At 43.3% G+C, this 25680-nt stretch overlaps 2 protein-coding genes and 1 non-coding gene across 5 annotated transcripts in view; all 3 read left to right on the forward strand.

Moving 5' to 3' along the window:
• The first annotated feature begins 2400 nt into the window (after positions 1-2400).
• On the forward strand, positions 2401-14360 carry LOC139186529 (basic proline-rich protein-like). The gene is made up of 3 exons (XM_070801297.1): positions 2401-2717; positions 2749-3243; positions 14252-14360. Exons 1-3 carry the CDS (start codon positions 2401-2403, stop codon positions 14292-14294), a joined length of 855 nt encoding a protein of 284 aa, XP_070657398.1. The 3' UTR covers positions 14295-14360.
• On the forward strand, positions 10874-11009 carry LOC139179102 (U8 small nucleolar RNA). Its single transcript, XR_011563510.1, has one exon. It is a non-coding gene; the product is annotated as a U8 small nucleolar RNA (small nucleolar RNA).
• ZNF385B (zinc finger protein 385B) overlaps positions 14306-25680 on the forward strand; it is a 475657-nt gene continuing 464282 nt past the window's right edge. The window contains exon 1 of one of the 3 annotated variants that reach the window (XM_070802844.1): positions 14306-14430. The gene's annotated coding sequence lies outside the window, so the exon portion shown is untranslated. The remainder of the gene's footprint in view (positions 14431-25680) is intronic. The other 2 variants (XM_019969931.2, XM_019969940.2) reach the window with 2 other exon arrangements.

Here is a 25680-nt window from a genome sequence, read left to right on the forward strand (position 1 = left end):
TAGGTTTGAAAGTGAGAGCTGAATTTGGAATTTGAAACTTCTGGGCTTCCCTGGTGGCTCAGACGGTAAAAAATCTGCCCATGATATGGGAGACCCGGGTTCAATCCCTGGGTTGGGAAGATCTCTTGGAAAAGGGAATGGCAACCCACTCCAGTATTCTTGCCTGGAGAATTCCATGGACAGAGGAGCCTCGGGGGCTATAGTCCATGGGGTCGCAAAGAGTCGGACATGACTGAGCGACTAGCAGACACACACACTCTTCCTTCAGTTTTCTTGTGTGTCCATCATGTGGTTTTCAAAATATGGTCCCCAGTTCTGAGACCAGAAAATTGCTGATGGCTGCAAAGCAATCTAAATAAAATGTCTATAGGTCCTTGTTTTATAACATCTTATTTATCCATTTCTTATGTAGAGGCTCTATTCATTTCTTAGAAAGTAAAACTATGTGATTGATGAAGTCTTCAAATGTGTTGATACTTTTCTTGCTAATACCAAGTTCTGTATCCACTGGAAAGTATAGATTTATAAACAGTTAAAAGGAGTTTGTCTGCATAAGTTCATCAATGTATAGGAAGCAATGCATCACACACCTCATTGACACAAACAGTAGAAACAGGTTCAAATTAATCCCTTTCTGCTATGTTTCTTCTCAAGGTTTAGGGACCACTTCTTGCTGCACAATCCCTCTGTGTTGCAGCTATCCTAGGGCTAACACTCTCTGAGTTGGTTTACTTCACTGCTGCCAGGAATGAGCAATAACGGTTCTAGGAAAATGATGGTGAGAGAGTTTGAGGATAGCAGGACGCCCTACATCAGATCTTACTGGAAAGGCATAGGCAATGCCAAGATATGCAGTAGGCACAAACAAGCAGTCAGAAAATCTCGAGAGAGCTGCTGTTTTTATGTATTTAAATCTTGTGTTTTTTTAGTTTACTGTTGTTTCCAGTTGAAGTACATTTCGAAAGGAGGCATTGCAATTATTTAGGCCAGAGGCCTAAATCCTGCTCTGGCTAAGGACATTAAGGCACAGCTTTTAGTTATGTCACAGGTGAAAAATGGAGAGTTATCTGCACGTATTTTATGCTTCTTTCAGCTGTTGTTAGGAAATGCAGTCCTCAAACTGTTCTCCACCATAAGTCTTTGCTCTAGGTGATTAAAAATAGACAGGGAGAAGAGAAGGATATCCTTGCAGTTTGCAGGACATAAAAAAGGCACATGCTGCTAAATTGCACAAACCGCAGGGAACACTTCTCACAGGTGTTCCACTCTGCAGAGGTTACTCATTTGCCTCCAAGTGCAATCTCAGGTGTTGGCTTAAGGTTTCAAAGGCCCCCTCCCCCTTGCCCTATGCTTGAGGTCCCTGGAGAAACCAATACTTATCTAGGCTCAGTAGAAACCACACTGTTCCCGGCTCTCAAGTGCAGGGCGTTGGAAACTGGGTGTTTTCCTCATGGAAGGCTTTTGCCTCTGGAATTTCCTGCCAGTCCCAGTTTGCCAGAACCCCACCTTACCGACCTTCAGGGACTCATGAAAGACTCGTTTTCTATATATCCTTCACAACAAGGAGAGACCTTACAACCATGATTTTGTAAGAATCAGTTTAAGGCATTAGCATAGCTCACCGACTTCTGGGTTACAATGGTTTAATTTTGGTGCTGGCTTCCTGTTGCAATTTCAAACAGGGTAAAATTTTCAGAATAAACATACCAAATAAGTGCCTGCTCTTAGTAATGAGGAAGTGAGAATGCCTACCTGGACGTGAAGATATTTAGAATTCTAAAAATAGAAAAACTTCTGTCAGATCATGCTCCTTCTCGCACTGGTACCTCAGGTGCCTGCAATAACCCTTAATTCCGAGGCAGGAATAAACCGCTCCTTTAAAGCTCGAAGATGATGCGCATGTGTGCTTGTCAAATCCCAAACCCACCCTGGAGAATAGCACTGGTTTGACTGGACATTCACATATTTACCCTGTGCTGTTACGCCAAGGCATTAACAGCTGCTGGCTTAATTATTAATGGAGTTAGTGTCAATCATCTGAGAAGAGAATTAAAGAATAATATTTTAAAATCATCTGGTCCAAAAAAGAAAAAAAAATCTGTTGTAAAACACAACTCTCTTGTCATTTATTCCTCTTGAACTTCTCCAGCCAAAGGATTAATCTCAGAAAACCGCTCTTCTAAAATTATTTTTCCTATCCCCTTAAACGTTTTCTGTCCGAGCGCTCTCCCTTTCAAAACCCAGCACTTGCTATGTTCGCATTATTTTCGCAAGATGCCCTACATCAGGGGAACCGATGATACGGTATAGTTTTGATAACTCTAGCACGGAAGAGAAATACAGAGGAGCAAGAGCCCCCCTTTTAAGAAAAGAGCCCTTTAGATCCGCGGCGAGCCTGCGATGCCTTTAGCGCTGCGGGCCTTCTCGGCTCCGCCAAAAACGCGGAGGCTGCTTGGTGTGTCTTACAGCCGAGAGCAGGTCAAAGAGGAAAAACAAATAGTTGTTCTGCTGATCTCCAAGAAGAGTTTCACTCTGGTAGTATTTGAAAGATCCCGCCCCCCCACTCCCCCCGCGCCGCTGGATGCCCCGGTTTTGGGACCTCTGCAGTTGTCAAGAAATTTTTTTCAGGGACCAGGGCCCCGAGGTCGAAGACCGCGAGGACCCCCCTCATCGGGACCAGGACTCCTCTCCCTCGCGGTGCGCGCACGCCTGGAAAGGCGGGATTTAAAGGCGGCGATGCTGCGGGAGACTCTGCAGTGTCAACGAACCCCCGAATGGTCCCGCCTTATTCGCCCCAGGGTGTGTGCCTCGCAAGTCCCCGCCTGGTGAACCGTCGCCAGCTCCGGTGCGCGGGAGAGGCGTTGGCGGGTCCGACCCCGGGGGTCCGCGGCCAGGCCGGACGCCGGGCGTCTGCCGAGCCAGGCCCGAGCCCAGCCCCGGCCCGGCGCGTCCCGCGGGCTCCGGGCACACGCCCCTCACCTGGGCGAGGCAGGGCGCGCAGGCGCTCAGCGCGGGGGCCGCGGCGGGAGCCTCAGCCCCGCGCCCGCCCGAGTTGGACAGTTCCGGGGCCGCACCCGGCCGAGCTGTCGCCGCCGCCGCCTGGGCTGCCGCAGACCGCGGGAGAGCGTCTGCGCGAAGCCCCAGCGCAGCCCCGGCGGGACCGCCGCCGCCGCCCGAGAGCGAGCAACAGCTTCTGGGCTGGAAGAGCCACTGCCCCCACGCACCAGCGGCCCGCGCGCGAAGGTAAGCTCCGGGCGCCCAGCCCAGCCGGGCCGGGCGCCCCCCGAACGCGCGCCGCCTTCCCACGGGCCCCCGCCCGCCTCCACTGGGCGAGCCGGCACCTGGGCCAGCCGCCCGAGGGAAGGGCCGCCGGGAGCCCCCCTCCCGATGGAGTTTGCACTTTGTCCCGCGGTCCCACTTGTAGAGGAGGATGCCCAGCCGCCGCCTGCCCGGGCTGTAGGCTGAGGCTCCAGTGAGCTTCTGGAGTTAGGACTGGGTCGTGGAAGCCAGAGGAGTGGAGGCGTCCCCAGTGTGGGCTCTTGGGCTCCAGTGCACCCAGACGGAAGGAGGATGGAGCAGGGTAGAGGAGAGCACCCCTCTGTGGTTAGCCGCAGTGCCTCCGCCACCTGGGCTGGACGCCTCTCCCTTTAGTACAGGGAAATGGGTAGTTTGGGGACAGAGGTGTGGGAGGAAGATAGTAATTGAAGCTTGGGATCCAGAAAGAGTTCTCCAGATGAATGAAGGTGAAATGGGGGCGGCGAAGCAGAAGGTCTCCAAAGTTTGTACTTGCTGGGAGCCCTAGGAAGGGTGGGGGTGGGGAGGTTCGGTTACCAAGCTGTAGGTGAAGGTGTCAGCACGGGATGGGACTGCGGAAGGGACAAGGAGAAGGGGAGGGGGAGGACCATCTGCTTTGCCACGGTTGTTTGCGGGGGCCCGTGGGGAGAAGGAGAGCTGGCAGGACGCTGATTCCCTGACTTCTTCCACAAGCTCTGGAGGACACACAGTTTTTATGATGAACCTGGTGGGTGGCGGGGGGGGGGGGGAGGGGGGCGGGGATGCTGTGGTCCTTCAAGGAAAATAAATTGCCTTCAAGCCCCTACGCCCACAAGTGCAAAATAAACAGTTTTGGAATGCCCTCAAAAGTTCCTGGATTAGGGAACGCGTCTTCATTTTCTTCATTTTCATGCAGAAATGTGGTTTGCAGTTCTCTTTGGTTTGGCTTTGCTCAAGAGCATCTCACCAAGGTGAATGCAAACTTAGTTAAGATGTGGCAAAAGATGCTCAAACAGAAGAAATAAAACATTTGTGTTGCAGGGCCCAGCTTAAAGCTTAGAAACTGGCAGCTACAGAATAGTGCAAGAAGCTGTAAAAAAAAAAAAAAAAAAAATGCATTTGTCAAATTAAAAAGAAGGGTTTTTCACAAAGTAAACTATGTGTTAGATAAAGGATTTGGCTGGAAAGAACTCCCTTGAGTATTTCAGGGCCCAATTTCTCGGGTTTTCAGAGTCCTTTCATCTTATTTTGATGCCATATGTGCAGTGAGTGTATGTGCGACCTCTTCTCTTCCCTGTAACAGATAAATGCCCTTAGCATGCAAATAGGCATTGAAAGTTACGTTGTTACCTTAGGTTCTTAAGGTATAAAAAATATTTGACTAAAGTGTTGGCTGTAGTTCAAATTTTATATTCTTATAAATCACGTATTTGTAGATTTATAATTTACACTCCTACTCGTTTCCAGAAGTGATTTGAGGAAGCTTGGAATGAAAACCACAAGTCAAAAAGCTGTTCTTATAGATCTGCTTGACCTCCCTTGGGTACATTTGTAGTAAAAACACGTTTGAGAAGGTGAATTCTCCTAATAAAGGAAAAATTACTGTTCTCTCTGGAGTCATCCTCATGATATAAATGTTTTGCAGTATAATTCCTTATGTATTCCATTTGCATTGTATTGTTTTACATTATGTAAGTGATGATCTCTTTAAAGAAATTTAATAACCATTAAGTAGCATCTATATTTAAATAATGTTGATATTTTGCAGTATTTTACCAATATATAGATTCACATAGCAAAAAAAAAAAAAAAAACAGTGAATTTTATGTGTTCCTCTTGAATTGAGGCAATCAAGGGAGGTGTCTCCTCTACAGTCAAACCAGAGAAGGAACTGTCGTTAGTACTTGTCACCCAAACATGGCCAATTAGTGAGACCTGTCAGCAGTTGGAGGGTAACTTTATAAAGTGCAACTATTATGTGAGGATTCATTAAAGTATATCAGGTGTTCTCAGCACTTTTTTTTTCTCATTCTGGTGACCTGGCTCAGAGACAAGAAAACCAAAAAAAAAATCCTCCAAAACAAACACAATTCCAAAAGGTGAAATGTCTACATAGATAACGCTTTGTGGACCTCCCACCATGGAAGAATATAAAATCCATGGACTACCTCCCCAGCTTTAGATTTTTTTTTTCTTCCAGCTGAGTTTGAAGATATCATTGCTCAGTTTTAAATAGGAACAATTTATGTTTAAAAAAAACGAGCAATGAGTTTACTTCTCACTGGAGTGACTGCTTTATTTGTGAAAATCTTTGTTCACAGAAATAAAGAGCAAAATTGGCTTTCTGCTGTGCCTATAAAATCCCATGTCTTCGAAGAGCTAAAGAGCGAGGAGAGTTTGTCCCACTGATTTTTATTTGCTTCTGAGTTTTTATTGGGACCCCACCACCACCCCACCATTTCACTATATCTTACCACCTTCCAGACTCCGTCTCTGCTCCTAAGCGTCTCATACAGACTTTTTATCCTCCTTTTTCTGTTTTTTTCTTCTGCAGATTTTTCTTGATCTTCTTTTCCATATAGATGACCTCTTTTTACTCTTTTGCATGTGACTTTTTATTCAGTGGTGTCCTCTTATTAGTGCTAGGTTATTTCCACTTTCTCTCCTAAATTTCATATTGAAATTTGAACCACCCAGGAGGGGCCTTTATATTATTCTCAGGTGCTTCACATCTAACAGGTGTAGCTCTAATCAACATGGTTCTCCTTACATGAACAAGGGTGACTCTGTCAATTTCTATACTTCTCAGTCACCTAGAACCTTTCCAATTTATTTTCTTCCCACACATAATTCACAGACAAATGCTGTCTCCACGATGCCTCGCAATGCCAACTTCTCTACCTTTTTATTGCCATTGTGACTGTCTTTGTTCAGACTCCACTTATCTCCTTCTAGAGACTACCAGGATGTCTTCCTGACTAGTTTCCCGTCTCCAGCCTCTCTCATTTTCAATCCATTTTACACTCGTTTTGCAGAATAAGCTCCTTAAAGCAGAGCCAAGCTCAGTCACTGGCTAATAAACTTCTTCTCGGTGCTCTACCAAGTGATATATAAACCTCTCTCTTGTCTGACATTTCAGGTCATTTGCAGTCTAGCCCCAGAGTAGCTCCACATTTTTTACTTTGATCTCATAGATTCATTCATTATTTAATTTATTCAGTAGATATTTGAGTACTGACTACATGCCAGGCAGAGCTATAGGTAATAATTTTAGAAGCAATACAGTATACCTTGTCTATTGCTCAGTGATATGCTTCAGATTTTATTTTTCACTGGTGGGGTCCACTGTAAGAATATCTTACGTGGTTGATAAGGGACCCCGGTAATCCCACTGCCTCCCTTCCCTTAGTCTCTGAGGCATCATCACAGACTCGTGAGTCTCTGTGAAGTAATTGGAGAATCCCTGTCTAGATGAAGGCAGTGTTCCCTCAGTACACAGCAGTCTTGTGAGTTCTGCATCTTTGTTTGTGCTGTTTTTCTGCCTGGAACAAACCTTTCCGCTTCCCCATTACCATTTCCATCTGTCAGAGAGTCCGTGCAATTGCTTACACGGTTCCTGATCTCCCTCTAAACTTCAGCTTCTGCTCTTCCAAACCTGGTTACACTTTGCTTGGTCTCCCCTTGGAGCACAAGTCCTAGTCTTCCTTAGGTGCAAGCCTTTTTGTTTTCTGCCCTAAGGGCATCAGGCTAACCATACCTGGCCTCAATCCTTCATTTCCAGAAAAACCCAGCTCAGGGCCTGGCTTCTCATGGGGCTGCAACAAATAATTTAGTCAGATTGATGTCTACTTGGCTACTTAGTTCTTTAGTCCACCTTCTGCCTGTAACACTTGTTTGTTTTTTACACTAGAGCCAGTGCTTTGCAAACTTGAATATGCGTCTAAATCATGAGGGGATCTAATTAAAATGCAGCTTTTGGTTCAGCAGATCTGGCAGGGCTGAGAGGCTGCGTATCGACACATTTCTGAGATGATATTGAAAGAGCTGATCCTCAAACCACACTTTGAGTAGCAAGGTAGTAGTTCATGCTTCCTGAGTTTGGGGGTTTCTGGCCCTCCCTCCCTGCCAAGTGATTTTGCTACAGCTACTGTTTGCTTTGATATTAGATGATTTTGAAAATACTTTAGGTCTCGCCATGCTTCTCATAGCTGAATGGAAGGTGCCACTATTCCCTTGTATTTCCCCCTTATTGTGTTGATAAAATGTCACGGTGGCTAGTTCTCCCTATTTTATTTTTTCTGGCCAGTTCCTTTGCTTTGTTATATATTTCTTCTCATCCCATTGTTTTCAGATTATGCCTGTTCTCCTTTCTCATTCCGCTATGCTTTTTATTGTTGTTGTTCCTTTGCTCTCCCTGGTTCTTGAAATTCTCTTTGGATGCCTTGGCTGACTCCCTGCCCCAACTGTTTTCCAACTGCTTCCATTTTTTTTTTTTTCTATGAAAGGAGCACTGACACAGGGGGGCAGATTCCAGCTCTCGGTCTGCCTTTACTGCTCACACGAGACGTTGGCAAAGCTGTTTCTTTCTGGACTCCTCCCTGTGGATGGACTGTGTGGGTTACACGGCTTCCTAGGTCTGCTTCAGCACCCGATGCCATGTGGGATCCTCACGTGGGGCAGAAGTGCAGGTTGAGGGAGGAAATAAGGATATTCTGGTGATGCTGGTGCTGGTGCCTGCTCCCAGCCAGTGTTTCTGTTCCAGATAAACAATGTGAACTTGTGTTGTTCTCTCACTACTCAGAGAAAGACTCATATTAAGAAAATAACTATTCTTTGGCCTTTGCTAATCCAGTTGTTTTCAACTGTGGCTTCACGCTAAACTGAGGAGTCCTTGAAAAAAAAAAATACTGGCATTCTTAGCCTACCTCAAGGGAATGATTTAATTTATCAGTATTTTTTTTAAGTCTCCCCAAGTGATTCTAATCTGCAGCCTGGGTGGAGAACTACAGGATCTGAGGGCAAGTGAGGAGTGGCGCGCAAGAACATAGCCTCGTGCTGAGTCAAACCCTGGCTTTGTTCCTCACAGCTTTGAGAGCTTGGGAATGTTACTTAAACTCAGGTCCTTGATTTCTTGATCTGTGAAGTGGGTTGACTTGGTTGTTGTGAGGAATATGTGAGAGCCAGAGGTGCAGTACTGTGTGCATTGTGGTAGCTTATCATGACAATTATTCTATTACATTTTATATCTGTTGAATCACTAAGGGTCAGTCATCTTGCCTTAACAGTTAATACTCTTACCCTCTGCTCAACTTTAAGATATTCAGCACAGTATAGTCACTTTGAAAGGAAATTTATGAGCATATTTTTCAGAAGTGGAAAAAATATAGCAGAAGGCGTACATATTAATAAAACCAACCACTTTTTTATATTTGATGCATTTGGTATGCCACATCAACTGTATGATCTCATAAATAGTAGAGATGAATTAAAATACATACAAAACTGATACAAAAAGATGACCAGGCTTTCATACATACTTCCTGAAAAATGACTTAGCCCTTTAATAAAGACAGTTCTATCATCAACAAATAGAAAGGATTGAATATCATGAGTCTTAGAGAGCATTTTATTTTAGAAATAAATATGAATGTGTTAAACATTTACATGTCTAAGTTTATAATGCAAAATGAAATTTAAAAATAAAAGCACACACAGAGAGAGCCTGTCTTATGCAAGCTAAAGCTAGTCAACTTTTTCTTCTCTTTTTGGCTGAGATTCTGAAATAGCCAGAATATACTGTTAACATCATCAGCCAATCAAAATTGGACATAACCAATATTAATTGAGAACCTATATCCCCCTTTTTTCCTGGACACATCTGAAAATAAATGGGGGTATTCACTAGTTCCAGTGGGCCTGGCATAGGGACTCAATCATGAATATCAGGAGTGGTTAGGCTAATGGACTTTGGGTTTGAAAGAGATGCAGATGGGTACTATTTTTCATCTTTTTCTCTTGGAATAGAATGTTTTATCTCTGCATTTTTTGCTTTTTGATCAGTAAGAGTATTTTTCAATGAAATCTTCACTAATGTTTATTCTCCATATTGTCATTGTACTTTAGAAAATAACACAAGTTAGAAGATACTATGAAATTTTTAAAAGAACTTTTGAGTCCCTCTAGGGAAAGGACCGTTGTGAGAAATGATTAGCTAATTCTTTTAAATGTTTGTTTCAATATACTCATGTTAAAATTGTGTAAAATTCTACATAGAGTTGTGATTTTTGATGTGTGTTAGTTAAAGTATTTGGTCTATTACATATGGTATTCAGAATCTATGGACCTGGACTCAGTCAACTTAAACTGTTCACTAATCATTAGAGTTCAGATTCTAATTCATCTCAGGCTCAATACATTGCTATTTCTGTGAAATATTAGTTAGGGATGTGGAAATGACTACTATTTAGTCAGAGAAAATTATTGTGTGTCTTGGGTTAAAAGGAATTTTTTTTTTTGCAATATTTATCCTTGATAAATTAGAGAAGTGAGACCTGTATAGAATCTAGGAAATTTCAAATCTGAGCCTAGGAAAGATAAAGGTTACAAATAAAGGTAGAAGACTTCTGCTGATATTAACACTAGAATTTAAATTTCACCCAGAAATTGTGTGGACTCTATGATGTCCTTCCATTTGATACTTTCAGTTCAGTTCAGTTGCTTAGTCGTGTCCAACCCTGAGCGACCCCATGGACTGCAGCACACCAGGCTTCTCTGTCCATCACCAACTCCTGGTGCCTACTTAAACTCATGTCCATCGAGTCAGTGATGCCATCCAACCATCTCATCCTTTGTCATCCCCTTCTCCTCCTGCCTTCAATCTTTCCCAGAATCAGGGTCTTTTCTAATGAGTCAGTTCTTCACATCAGGTGGCCAAAGTATTGGAGTTTCAGCTTTAGCATCAGTCCTTCCAATGAATATTCAGGATTTCCTTTAGGATGGACTGGTTGGATCTCCTTGCAGTCCAAGGGACTCTCAAGAGTCTTCTCCAACACCACAGTTCAAAAGCATCAATTATTTGGCACTCAGGTTTCTTTCTAGTCCAACTCTCACATCCATGCACGACTACTGGAAAAACCATAGCTTTGACTAGACAGACCTTTGTTGGCAAAGTAATGTCTCTGCTTTTTAATATGCTGTCTAGGTTGGTCATAGCTTTTCTTCCAAGGAGCAAGCGTCTTTTAATTTCAGGGCTGCAGTCACCAGCTGCAGTAATTTTGGAGCCCAAAAAAAGAAAGTCTCTCACTGTTTCCATTGTTTCCCTATCTATTTGGCATGAAGTGAAGGGACCAGATGCCATGATCTTAGTTTTCTGAACGTTGAGCTTTAAGCCAACTTGTTCACTCTCCTCTTTCACTTTCATCAAGAGGCTCTTTTGTTCTTCACTTTCTGCCATAAAGGTGGTATCATCTGCATATCTGAGGTTATTGATATTTCTCCCAGCAATCTTGATTCCAGCCTGTGCTTCATCCAGCCCAGCATTTCTCATGATGTACTCTGCATATAAGTTAAATAAGCATCAGGTAGAATATAAGTTAAATAAGCGTCAGGTAGGATAATCCTTACCTGTTCCTCCTCTTGGAGGGCAGAATAGAATGTTATTTGATACTTTAGAGGTGGGAAAGCTCCCTTGCAGTCTTAGGGAGAGGTATTACCTTGTATGTCATGAAAATTATGATACTGAGAATAGGAATAGCATAAAATGCTATTGGTTGTGTATACCTAAACATACCTGTATATAAGCAGCAGTATATTTTGATTATTTATATATGAGATGATTTTACCTTAATCAGTTGGTTGTTATGCATGGTCTTTAATAATATTTGGAGATGCTGATGATTAAACAAAACTTGCCACACTTGTTACACTGTTGAAGGTGGGAAGTAGTATAGCCTAGTGGTTAAGTTCAGCTTCTGTAGTCAGACTTTATGAACACAAATTCCAGCTTCTCCAGTCATTAGCTGTGTGATTTTTGACCAAGTTAATCAACGTATCTGTGCTTTAGTTTCCCAAGTCTAGGAGACAATAAAGGAAACTTTAAAGGGATTGTTGTCAGGTAAAAATGAGATAATACACATAACACACTTAGCAAAGTTCTTTGCTACAGAACTACATGAAGTTCTACAGCACTCACAAAGCTAGCCATTATTATAAATTATACAGTTTAATAACTAATATCAACTACTTCATAGATACACTCATTTCTTTGCCAAGAGAATTTCTGCAACTCTGATTTTTGAGCCTTTGGTTTGAAACTGACTTCTTATTTTTAAAATTAAATATGCCTTTGTTCACTTGTCTATTTTTCCTTGTTGACTTTAGGAGAACAATGAAATGGAAGGGAGAACAGAGGTGGAATTGTAAGCACTACAGGAACTCTTGAAAACATGTAACCGTGTGAAATGCAGGCAGATTTTTTAACAACAAAATATATAACTTGGGTTTTAGATTTTTGGAAAGACCAAGTGACTTAAAACGTTGCTTCTGCATGAATGTGCTTTGTGAACCCTGTATGCATGTGTAAACCTGGAATGTTTGGAAGTGACCCAAATCAGAGCGAGATCCAGGTACAGGAGCCAGGTTATATAACCAGTGTCTGTGTAACCAGGGCGGACTCATTCAAGGACAGTCTCTTCTCAGGCACCCGAGTTGTAGTTGAATAGTCACCTGGATCCTCCTGGGTTCACAGACATTTATTTTAAGACCTGAATTGGATTTTCTGTATTGGAATTTAGACAACAAAATAATTAGCAAGAAAAAAACATAATTGGTGAACTTACCGAAGAGTTTAAGTCTGTATATATCTAATTACTACATGTATGATTCTTCATGCTCAGTCTCACTTCCACAGAAATAAGTGTCAAGACTCAGAGTGTGGAAGGTAAAATCTTAGTCTTGTTTCTCTTTTGTGTAGCCTTCTTCTTGTGTCCCCAACATGTAGCCACCAGGCTGGTCCTAAGACCTCTCTATTGCAGTGACTCTTGGACTTTTAGCATGAGAGAAAGCCTGGAGAGCTTGCAAAAAATGCAGATTCCTGGAATTCATCCTTGAAGTTTCTGACTCAGAAGTCTGAGGGTAGGATCCAGGAATACAAATATTTTTTTTAAATTGAAGTGCAGTTAATTTATAATGTTATATTAATTTCAAGTATATATCAAAGCAATTCAGTTTATATATATATATACACACACACATATATATTTTTTTCAGATGCTTATATAAGATATTGAATATAGTTCCCTATGCTATACAGTAGATCCTTATTGTTTACCTGTTTTATATACAATAGTGTGTATATATTAATCCCAAACTCTGGAATCTAAACTTTTTATCCAAATATTTTATAAGAATCACAGTTGATTCACAGACCACACTTGGAAATCAGTACTAATTTTCTAGAGGAGCACTAGTTTCAACCTGGGATGCATATCAGAATTACTGTGGCTCTAAGTGAAGTCCAGTGAAATATGCTCAGCTCTGTCCCTCCACGCTGCATTAACCACTGCTGTGAGCCATCCGTGTGGAGTCGGTCATGTGTGAATTCTAGAGAACCAGGCTGTGTTCTCTCATTGGCTACCCACTGGCCTTTACCCACAGGTTTTCATCCACTGTGATTCTCCATGGTGATATGGACCACTGGCCACCACCTCAGTATCCCTGTGAGCTCACTTGTAATACTCAGATTCCAGGGTCCAAACGTAACCCTCCAAAGTCCAAAAAGAAATGATGGGAGGTAAGGTGTTGGAGCCAGAATTTCTCCCCTGTTCCCCAGATGACAGTCGTGCTTTGGCGGAGTTCTCTAGCCAGGTCTCTATGGTGCTCCAGACAACCCCAGGGGCTGTGGTAACCACCTGGAGTGTGGTGACCGTGTGGTCGATACAGAGACCACCACGACTGCTGAATGTCAGCAGTGTCTCTCCCCTTGCACAGCTCCAGGCCTCTCCCTTCTTTGCCTCCTGGGAATGCCGCTTCCCCTGTCCTTGTGGTTTTCTGGTGGGAAACACAGGCTCCTTCTCTCTGGTCTCTTCTTGTCCACCACCCTCTTCCACAACTGCCAGGTAGAGGCCAGATGACTGTGCCAAGTATGCGGACGTGATGGCACATGTTCAAACTACCACTGTCCTGGCAGAAGGACCCCTGTAAGCCCTTCATACCCTTGAAGTCTTTCTTGCCTCCTTGCCTAAGCAAGGTTTTAATTTGTTGAGAAGTTCACAGGCTCTCGGATCTACTGTCTTCTTATACTGCATTGGCAAAGGAACAGTATAATGTACCCTTGGCTGGCAGGGGAATAGGCAATCTGGTCTTTAGAAATATCTGATTTCTTGAAATGTTTCTGAATTATCAAGAATTAAAGCCAGAAAAATGTTTACTGTGTTTGGGTAGTAGTTTTGAGTCTTCAGTGTGTGTACTTCAACAGACCCATTTAAAAATGCAAATTATAGAATGTTTTAATGTTGCTGTATAAAATAATAAAGAAACTGTATAAAATAGTGAAAGTGACATTAAAGATGATGAACAACTCTATTGCTGATTATTTTAAAAGCCACCAATAGTGTTCTGTCTTGCTAAATGGATTTTGAATTTTAATTTTATTTATGTAATTTTTGGCTGTGCTGGGTCTTCGTTATTTCAGACTTTCTCTATTTGCAGCGAGCAGGGGCTACTCCTTGTGCAGTTTGGGCTCCTCATTGTAGTTCCACAACAAGTTCTCGTACTGTGGGACGTGAGCTCTGGGCTCTGGGGCTTCAGTGGTTGTGGCACATGGGCTCTGTAGCTGCAGCTAACAGGCTTCGTTGCTCCTCAGCCTGTGGGATCTACCTGGATCAAACCACCTCCTCTGCATTGGCAGGCATATTCTTAATCGCTGGACCACCAGGGAAGTCCCAAATAACCTGTTTTTTTTTTTTTTTTTTTTTTTTAGAAAAACAAAATCTATAGAACCCCAGGGAGTGATTGAGGGTTAGGTTTAACATCTTATTGCAAGATCGTGTTATGGTGGAGCCCTGCATCCAGCCTGACGCAGCCCTCCTAGATGACCACTTCCTTCCTCAACGATAAGAAAAGCTCACTGGTAACTTAAGGCAGCAAGGTTTGTTGAAGGTGAGTGAGTGGCGAAAAGATATACCTACTTGGAAAATGATATCACCAATCAAATTAGATGAGAACGGGAATTATGCATATGGGAGATGGCAGTGTTATAGGTCTTCTCCAGAGGTAATTATTTTGTCTTGTGGCAGTTTCTAACACTAGGGGAAAAAAATTAAAAGGCAACCTCTGAACTGTTCCTTCTGGCTAATCGGGGTGGTTGTTGGAGAGGCCCTCCCTCCGCAGGATGGAGTTTTTACTGTCTCTGGGGCGCGTGCTTAGTTGGGAAGGTGGTGCCGCACCGGAGGCCTCTCAGACTAGCCCAGTTCTTTCTGTCAGGTTCTTATGATGACACTAGGAGCACGATTTCAGCACTGGTGAAGCCACTCTCAGCAGCCCAGCATGAAGAAAGGCACGGAGCAGAATCTCTGTGAGCCCCCCGCCCCACCCCCATGACCGCTGTTTCCCAACCTCCTTTAGTGCCGGCTGGCGCCAGAATAGGCGGCTTTTAACAGAGGTGGCGGCTGTCTGCAAACACTTGAAGGGATGACGTGCACAGAGTAGATTCATTTTTCCAAAGTTCCAGCAGCCACGACCAGATTCAGTGGGCAGGATGGTAAGGAGGCAGGTTTGAAATCAACACGGGAAGAACTTTCTAAGGATTCCAACTGTCCCGTAATGGCCTTGAAGTGTCATGCTCGCTCCAGCTGTCAGTGTGCAGTGGGTGAGAAGACCAGCCACCAGAAACAACAACAACAAAAAAATGGGAACGTCTTTGGTGGTCCAGTGGCTAAGACTCTGTGCTCCCGGTGCCGGGGGCATGGGTTCGATTCCTAGTCAAGGAACTAGGTCTCACATGTCTCAACTAAGAGTGCATATGTTACAAGTAAAAAGATCCCACGTGCTGCAGCTAAGGACCCCACTTGCCATTATGAACATTGAAGATTTCATGTGCTGCGGCTAAGACCCAGCACAGCCAAATAAGTAAATAAAAAACATACCTAAGGGTAGCTGCAAGTAGCATTTTAAAAAAGAAAGAAACAGCGGTAAAGGAGATCTGGCACTGCACAGAAACTGGAATGGGTTGATCACTGCCATCAGTGCCCTTCTTGGCACTATTGATAAACCATTTAACTAGAGGCAGTGGAGGGGGACATATAAGAAAAAAGGTAGAAGAGATGTGAAAGGATAGTTACGATGTCTTTTTGCCCCAGATTATTAAGCACATTACTTGTATTGAGCATCTGCTATGTGCCAGGGCTTCCCTGGTGGCTCAGCTGGTAAAGAATCCACCTGCAATGCTGGAGACCTTCATTCGACCCCTGGGTTGGGAAGATCCTCTAGAGAAGGGAACAGCTACGTGCTTCAGTAGTCTGGCTTGGAGAATTCCATGGGCTGTGTAGTCCATGGGGTCACAAAGAGTCTGACTCGACTGAGAGACTTTCACTTTCACTATGTGCCAGAACACTATATCATTTAAGAGCCAAAAGGCCCAAGATCCCTGTGTGTCCCCTCTTAGCCAGAATTCTGCCGTTGTTTTTCTGCCCCTCACATGAAGGTCAAGCCCTGTGCTCATCCTCAGTGACTTCCCATAGGCTTTCCTGAGTACTCATCATATCTGAGCTAAACTCCTTGATGATCTTTTCATGTTCTCATATCGTATTTTTTGTGTCTCTCATGGTGCTTGCAACATTAGATTTTAACAGTTAGTTTGTACTGATTGTATTGATTTTTTCCTCACTAGACATAAGCTCTTTGAAAGCAGATCCTTAGTCATCCAATTAATGACTGATTATCTAGAAATAGTGAATTCTAGTATCTGTTGTGGACAAGGCAATGGCGACCCACTCCAGTACACCTGCCTGGAAAATCCCGTGACAGAGGAGCCTGGTAAGGCTGCAGTCCATGGGGTCACTAAGAGTCAGACACGACTGAGCGACTTCACTTTGACTTTTCACTTTCCTGCATTGGAGAAGGAAATGGCAACCCACTCCAGTGTTCTTGCCTGGAGAATCCCAGGGACAGAGGAGCCTGGTGAGCTGCTGTCTGTGGGGTCGCACAGAGTCGGACACGACTGAAGCGACTTAGCAGCAGCAGCAGCAGCAGTATCTGTTGACTGAGTATTTGATTACTCCTCTTATTTCATCCTGTTCCCAAGAGAAATATCTAGGAGGAATTTTATCCTCAAGTTAAGGACCTAAGAGGAAAAATACTGGAATACTCTTTATTCTCCTGGCCTTGCCTTTCCAGTTCTAATCACATCCTAAGTACCTATCATATTCATTCTATTCCAGGGGAAGAGCAGAAGGTGCTAAAGAGGATGAGGTAGAAAAAAGTGCCCAGTATTAGAGACGGGGAAAGTCACTTTTTGTGTAACTCCTTTATCAACTCGGCTATGTGTGTTGCCTTCAGCAGCACTGGTGGTAGGTATGATGAGGAGAAAATCCTGCTCCTGATGTTAACCAGCTGTGTGACCCAGCACTAGTCCTGTGACCACCTTGCTATTCTCAGTAAAATGAAGAGTTTGCCCAGGCAGTTTTCAGGGGCTCATTCTGGTCCATGCGTGCATGCAAAGTTGCTTCAGTTGTGGTCTGACTCTCTGAGACCCAGTGGCCTGTAGCCCGCCAGGCTCCGCTGTCCATGGGATTCTCCAGGCAAGAATGCTGGAGTGGGCTGCCATGCTGTCCTCCAGGGGATCTTCCCGACCCAGGAATCAAACCCCTGTCTCCTGCATTGCAGGCGGGTTCTTGACCACTAGTGCCACCTGGGAAGCCCCTATTCCGCTCCAATACACTGTAAAATGTCTTTTCCCTTCCAAGGTTTTCTGAAGTTCTTTTCCTCTTCATAGTATTCTCCTGAATAATCAAGAATACTGAATGATATTGATGAGAAACAATATTGAGAGGTGACATTGGAATAAAGCTGTGTTTGTGATCTGACACATCTAAATTGAGTCCCTGCTGTATGACTTTGGGCAAATGATAATCATCTCCAAGCTGAAGATTCATGTCCTGTAAAATAGGCATGCTATTCTACATTTCCTAGGATTGCAGGACTCAGTGAAATAATGCATATGAAGTGCTGATTCTATACCACAAACATAAGGAGCTCTTAGAAGATGATAGTAGTTCTTATTCGGAAGTAGCCACCTCTCTTTCTTCCTCTTCTGTCCAACCCCTGAAAGATACCCACACACAAGTCCTAAAGAAGTTACTGGGCATAGGTTTTCTTTGTGTGTGTGTGTAGTCCTGAGCATCATTTCTCTTCCATCTAGAATTAGTAGAGGACAGTCAAGGTCCCTTCCTACTGGGGCAGCCTGCTCCTACATGTATAATGGCCAAACAGATAACCCATTTCACAGTGAAGGGGGATATATTTATTTTGACATTTGCATAGAAGACAAGAATGTTGCTGGAAGTAGGTGTGGGGTCAGCTATCATCATATCAGGTATAATATCACACTCAGGTTGAGATTCTTTTATTTTAAAAAGCTTTGACTGAGCAACAGTGACACGGCAGCTCCCCAAGTCTGACAATAAAGACACCTTATGAAAATTTATGAAGTTCAGGTCGTAAAAAACAAACCACGCACAGCGAGCAGTAGCATTTCTTATTAAAATAATTTTAAGTTCGTTGTCTTCATGTCGCCTATAATAGAAGCTTGTGCCATGGCTAGATACCTCAACAGCCTGTAAACTTTTATATGGGCTTTTGAAAAGGGATGATAGTTTTATGAGATATGATTTTCTCATCTCACCAAATTAGATTATTTGAGATAGTGTCCCAGGATGTAAAATTTCAATCCTGAGTAAATCTGTACCTCAGAGGCTCTGTGCAGCCTGCTAGCAGAGTGGAAATGGAGTGTAATAAATCTGCCCTGAGCCCATTTCTCTCCACACAGCCCCATAATTCATTCTCTGCTTGGTACCCATGACCACTTTTTCACGGCTAATCAGTCTGTATTCAGGCTGGCTTCTCTCAAGTGCAAGGTGCGTGCATGCTGCCGCTCAGTCGTGTCCGATTCTTTGTGACTCCACGGACTGTAGCTCCCCAGGCTCCTCTGTCCCTGGGATTCTCCAGGCAAGAATACTGGAGCGGGTTGCCATGTCCTCCTCCAGGGGATCTTTCCGACTATCTCTTACATCTCCTGAACTGGAGGTGGGTTCTGTACCACTAGCGCCACCTCAAGTCCAGTATCTCCTCCTCGATCCAGACTGCATCTCTCTCTCGGCATGCTGTACCACTTCTGGGTGTTTTTCGAGAACCGTGTGCTCTCCATGTTCCTAATCATGCTCTGGCTATAAGGTGGCATATTTGTTTACAGTATACTTTTTTATTTTATTCTTCTAGTGTTTTTGGCTGTGCTGGGTCTTCATTGCTGTTGGACTTTTCTCTAGTTATAGCAAGCAAGGGCTACCGTCTAGTTGCTTTATGTGGGCTTCTCAGTAGAGCAACTTCTCTTGTTGCAAAGCATGAGCTCTAGGGTGCGAGGGCTTCAGTAGCTGTGGCACATGGGTTCAGTAGTTGTGACTCCTGGGTCCTACAGGCTCAGTAGTTGGTCAGCTCAGGCACATGGGCTTAGTTGCTCCGTAGTGTGTGGGCTCTTCCCAGATCAGGGATCAAACCTGTGTCTCCTGCATTGTTAGCCAGATTCTTTACCACTGAGCCACCAGGGAAGCCCTGCTGCAATATACTTTGAAAAAGATATTCTGTTTAAAATAGATTAAAATAGATAACAGCATCTCTGAGGACACCTCAGAGATAGGTCCAGTGAGTATTTGAGTTGGGCTTTCCTGAGTCTTCTCCGAGGGGACGGAGGAGCCGCCACTAACACAGCTGGTTTCTTTATTCCGGTCCCTTCCACCTCATCTATGAGGAATGCCTCTCCATCACTCCCAGGCTGTCTCTCTTTCCTTCACCTCAGCATTGTATTGGTTCAGTGGCACCACCATCGAATGCTGCTGCAAAACCAAGAATGGCTGCAGATAACTTTTAAGGAGCTTGGGAAAAAAAAAAATGTGTTGGAAAATTTCCTCCAAGATGGAGTTGAAGTCATCAGATTGAACTGGGAATTAAACACATCATTTCCAGTCCTGATTCCACTCTTAATTATTTTTGTGATACTGACCAAGGGATTTATTTTCATTGGCCCTCACTTTTGTCATGTATAAAACAAGCAGTAGCAATGGCACCTTTTAGGAGAGAAAATTCTATGAATTATAAATTATACAGACATGGAAAATTCTCTTCCTCCCTACAATTTAACAACTTACTGTCACAAGATTATGTTAACGGACCTGGGGCTTTGGGAGAAGAGTTATCAAGGGTGTTATGCCTCCCCGCAGGATGTAAGTTGAGCATCACTCAGAAGTGAGGTTGTATAGAAGGCTGGTTAACAGTTGTAACAGCCTGGACAAGGAGCAGGGATCTAGAGTAGCAGTTTGATGCAGAATACAAAAAGCGAATGCTCTGTGGGACAGGAAACTGGCGACGTCAATGGCATCCAGTTTGTTAGTTTTAGGGGAAGAGTTATCTTCATGTCCTTCAGTGATTTTTAAAGATAGTTCATCAAGGAGCTCCTTAAACTTTTTTTTCAGAATGCTTTCAACCTGAATGTATTCATTCACCTTCTCTTCAACTCTTGAATTTGCTAATAGCCTCTATTTCTTTCTTTTTTTCAGTTACATATATATATATATATCTCCAGGTTATTTTCCATTATAGGTTATTATAAGATATTGAACACTGTTCCTTGTGTTATACAGTAAATTCTGTTGTTTATCTATTTCTTTTTGTTTTTTTTATTTTTTAACTTTACAATATTGTATTGGGTTTGCCATATATCAAAATGAATCCGCCACAGGTATACACGTATTCCCCATCCTGAACCCTCCTCCCTCCTCCCTCCCCATACCATCCCTCTGGGTTATCCCAGTGCACCAGCCCCAAGCATCCAGTATGGTGCATTGAACCTGGACTGGCGACTAGTTTCATATATGATATTATACATGTTTCAATGCCATTGTCCCAAATCATCCCACCCTCTCCCTCTCCTTGTCTAGCTTCATAGGGGAGGAAGCTGAAGCCCTGAGAAAAACCCAGAGTGGTCCCGCCCTGTAGAGGAGGAGCAGCATAGGACAGTCAGCAAGGACAGGGCTCCCAGCAGCTTCAGGTTGGGCTGTGGACCAGCAGTGTTACTCAGATCTGCTGAACCTGAATCTCCGTCTTAAACCTCTGGTTCGCTGCATTTGCGCATTAAAGTCGGAGAAGGACAGTCATGAAGTGTAATCTTCCCGTCTACCGAAAGTTCTTTTTTAGCTCCACGCTTCTGAACCCGGTGCAGGCCCTTTGGGTTCATGGAGAAGCCAATCGATAAAGGGAGAAGCATGCCCAAGGTGCCATGGGACAGCTTCCTGGATTTTATATGTGAAGTAAAATAGAGGTATTTAGCCCTCACCATCATTTTGAGGGCTTATTTAGACAAATATAAATAGATAAGCAGGATATGAAATACTTATATTTCAGTTTAAGGCTTTCTAAGTTGGTCCCTGAGCAAACTCCCTTCTAATACCTTATATCTGCAGAGGCCCATGTGAAAGTATGTAAATATAACAGGACAAGTAAGCAGCATATCTGCTTAGACATCTGAGTGATTTAAGTTAAATCTTGTATCTCTGTCTCTAAAATGACTATAGGATTCTAAAGCTGTTAGACCGCCTAGTTTCCAAATTCTGGAAATAGCCATTCTAGATGTTTTACAAGAATATGGCTTTAAAGTGCAATCATCAGAGTAACCGATTAACACCAAATCTGGGAAATAAACATGTTCTCATTACTGTTTTGGTAGTCAGCAAGGCATTAACTCATCCAAGAAGATGACTTTCCACAGTCAAATAAAAGAATGTATTTAGTTTCAGCTGAGTGCAGGTGTGGTCAATGGAGAAGATACTGTCTAAGAGGAAAATCTTTGAGCTGTTCTCTTTGTCTTTCACCATCTTGCAAAAGAACCACTGACTTTGAAAATGTCCTGCCAGGCACACGACATGACAACTCTTGGTAGTGCCAAGATAATTGAATGGGACAGATGAGAGTGAGTCATTTGTTCTGAGATATCCAGGACCAACCACCTTAACATTTTTTGAATTCTGGGGCACTGTCATAAATATGGGATAATGGATGCTTCAGTTCTTGCGTTCCTCAGGAGGTCTCTAGGATCCCCCCCACAGGGAAACTCTTGCCAGTTCCCTAGTGTGACCATCTGAAAGGGTCACTTGTGCACATGTTACATCATTCATGGAAGCCTAGGAAAAGGAACAGGGCTGTAAATCTTTACAAATCTAATGTGAAAGATATGGTGTGTGTGATCCATATAGTTCTTTTATGTGAGAGGCAGATGTGACATGCCCTTTGTGTGATGGCTTTATCTTTGATTCCTGTCCCTGTCATTTTTTGTGGCACTTGCTCTCAGCTTTACAGGTAGAATGACATTGTTGTTTTGGCTGGAGTATGCTGGGTTGACAGCCTTCGCTGACTGCAGCCCCTCCCCTGCTGAGATTTCCTGTCTCTTGAGGCTGGCATTATATTATGCCACAGTATGCAGCCCTGGTTCCTTTATTATTTTTGTTTTTCTCTCTTACCTGTTTTATATTCTCTCTCATCGTTCTTTAGATTGCATGGTACCCAGTCAGATAATGTGACTCCCCAGAGAAATAGACTCTATGTCAGTCAGTGGCCGCCAGAGCATACCGTTCATGTAGACAAAAGTATTCTATAATAGACATCCTAGTTTATTCCTTGAGAGTTTCAAAATATTACCACCTTTAAGGGTGTTAGGGTGGTTTCTAGATTGAGATAATCAGAGTGGAGATAATTAATCATGTGTGGTGTTGGAGTAGTTAGTATACTTTTGACATAAAAAAGGAATATCTCAGGTGTATAGATATTGTACATGTCACTAAAAGAAGGTTATAAAGAAAGACTGTGGAATATATGTCTTCAATACGGTTCTTCAAGTTGAATAGTTTACAGACTCTGTCATTCGTGAGAGTTATAATTTTACCCAATGCTGTTTGTATTTGGAGTATTCTTTGTTATCACATTTTTATTTAAATTCTGAGAGTGATAAGGCTTGGCATAAATAGTGTTACATTCTTTAAGACCATAATTGAACATCCTGTACATGTTTGCATGCTAAGTCGCTTCAGTCGTGTCTGACTCTTTGCAACCCTATGGACCTTAGCCTGCCAGGCTCTTCTGTCCATGGGATTCTCCAGGCAAAATTACTGGAGTGGGTTGCCATGCCCTCCTCCAGGGCTGTATGTGTTTACATGCCTGTGAAGTCATATTGATTCTTTGTCCTTTCTCCCCTCACTTCTTTGCACTGCTGCTGCTAAGTCACTTTAGTCGTGTCTGACTCTTTGTGACCCCCATGGACTATAGCCTACCAGGATCCTCTGTCCATGGGATTCTCCAGGCATGAATACTGGAGTGGGTTGCTGTTTCCTTCTCCTCTTTGCACTGATATTAAGCCATATAGTTTGATCTTCTTATTCAAACCATTCCTTTAACTGAATAATTATGATATTTTCACATTGGTTTGCTTCCTTTTTCTTCTTTCCCTCCTTTTTTTTTTTTTTAAAGAAATTCACTTTATGATTCCATGTAGAAATAACAATAGCTATAGCAACCAGAGGCTGTAGTCTGCTTTACTTTGTGTGATAGCGTTTAAGCACTTTACATGCACTATTTTGCTTAACACCAAGGAAGGCACTAGCATCATCCCCATTTTACAGATGATGAAACTCATGCTTAGAATTCCAGGAACTTTTCTAGGTCATACGGCTCGTGACTGATAGAACATGGTCTTGAATCCAGGCCTCAATGACTCTAGAATCTACCTTCTTTATGACAACCATAATGCAAGAGCAGAAAGGAAATCGAAACATCATCTAGTTCAAATTATTCTTTTCACAGATGAAGAAATAGGTCAAGAGAGGTCACATGCCCCACGCTAGGTCATACAGCTAGCAAGTGAAAGAGGCAGCTTCAGTTGGTGTCCATTTTCAAGAAGGCTATGTAAGCATATTCCACTCTATCTGATAGGATAGCTTGGACCACGTCCTCTCTAGACCAATGCATGGTAGCAAGGAGTATGATTCTCCTTGATCAGAATGGTTCAATGTGGCTGCTCCCTCATGCTCCTCTTGCTGCGGGTTAAGAGGAGTCCTTATAGCTGGGAAGATACATAAATAGTATCACTGTTTATGTTGTCTTCTAGGCTGTAAGCCTGTTTCTAGCCAGATTCCCTCAAAGTCAGGAAGCAAGTCCCCACTAAGGAATATTCTATGTTATTAGGAACCCCCCTTCTCCATTCTGGGCTTCCTAGGTGGTGCTAGTGCTAACGAACCTTCCTGCCAATACAGGAGACATAATGGGACGCCAATTTGATCCCTGGGTTGGAAAGATCCCCTGGAGGAGGAAATGGCAACCCACTCTAGAATTCTTGCCTGGAGAATCCCATGGACAGAGGAGCCTGGCAGGTTACTGTCCATGGGGTCGCGAGCAGTCGGACATGACTGATGCGACTTAGCGTGCGCTTCTCCATTCAAAGCAGAGCAAATCCAGGAGCAAACCAGTATGCCTTCGTTGTTCTTTGCTCAGTCCACTCTCCATGCCCTGCCTCTAGGTTGAAGGTAGATTGAGTTTGACAGATGGAAAACCAGCAGCAGTCCTGAGACTGGCTGCCAAATGGGACAGAGGAGGCAGTGATCTGATGGGTTGTGGCATTAAACTGAAAGTGTAGAACATTGATGCACAAATGAAGGCAATGAATGGTGACCCTCCTGAGGAAAGAGTGATATTTTTCACTACTGAAGGAACCATCTTGAAGGTTTGGAAAAGGGAAAAGATAGCTACTGGGTAAGGTATTGCTTTCTAGATCATGATTTAACTTGTAGAAGGGTCTTCAGCATAGATGTGTGTCCCAGTTGGACTTGTTTTTAACAGTATATTTTTCTGACCACAAAACGAAACTGATTCAAGAAAAGTATGAGGAAAGAAGTTACGATTCACTGAGACACACATCTAGATGGAATGGTGGTTCACTTGATCCATTGGTGGATCACTTGTTTTACTCTAAACATACATTTCCCTTCCCTTTCCAGACCTCTGTGCTGTCTTTGCCTCAGGGCACAGTTGTACAGTAGAGATGAAAGCAGAAGTTGCCCAAATTAGAGGAGAGACTGGCTCCAGTGTTTTAAAAGCTCTTAGAAGGGACTAGATCCTCTAAGGGAAGAGTGTAGGGACCTTGGGAAAGGATAAGCAGGACAATGTAAAAGAACAGAAAAAGAGAGGTTGACTTCTAAGGTTAGTGGATTCAATGCTCTGATTTTGTTTTTTTTTTGTTTTTTTTTTTTTTGAGCACTCCAGGACTTTGTAGTGGAATTTGATCATAGGGAAGCTAAGTATTTTCCTTGCTGTGTGCTGTATTTAGTTGCTCACTCATGTCCAACTCTTTGAGATCCCTTAGACTGTAGCCTGCCAGGCTTCTCTGTCCATGGGGATTCTCCAGGCAAGAATACTGAAGTGGGTTGCCATGCTCTCCTCCAAGGGATCTTCCCAACCCGGGGATCAAACCCAGGTCTTTTGCATTGCAGGCAAATTATTTACTGCCTGAGCCACCAGGGAAGCCCAAGGTATTTTCCTTACCAGCCTTATAAGGAATCCTGCAGTATGTGAAGCAGGTCCCCCAGCACCAGAGTCCATGAGACTTCTTTCAAAAATGCAAATATAAGCACGTTTCCAGAAAAAAGTTCCTTCAGTGACTTCCTGTCTGTAAGAGATGCAGAAGAGTATTCCAGGCAGTCAAAATTGCCTGTGTAAAACTATGAGGTTGATGACACATGTACTCTGCACAGGTGACTTTCTTCATCTGGATAGCAAGGTTGTTGAGCAGCTGGAGGGATGGGCGAGGGCCTTCAGGGATGGTCTTGACTGCCATCTGGTGGAGTCTCCATAGGCCAGTGTTTTCAAATGTTTTCTTAGGAGCATACATAATTTTTAAAATAATACAAATCTTGCACAGAAACCATGAACTCTCATGCCATGCCCTCCCCTACATAGCCTTGAACTCTTGAGGTGTCTCTGTGTGACCGTGACTATGGATAATTGGGAACCCAGTATCTGATCCCATTTGGGATTTAAAATGATTACCATAATGGTGGTATGAATATGCATTGAGCGGTAGAGATGGAGAATGTCAGACTG

This window comes from Bos indicus, chromosome 2 (genome assembly GCF_029378745.1).
Source record: "Bos indicus isolate NIAB-ARS_2022 breed Sahiwal x Tharparkar chromosome 2, NIAB-ARS_B.indTharparkar_mat_pri_1.0, whole genome shotgun sequence".
NCBI classification, from domain to species: Eukaryota; Metazoa; Chordata; class Mammalia; order Artiodactyla; family Bovidae; genus Bos; species Bos indicus.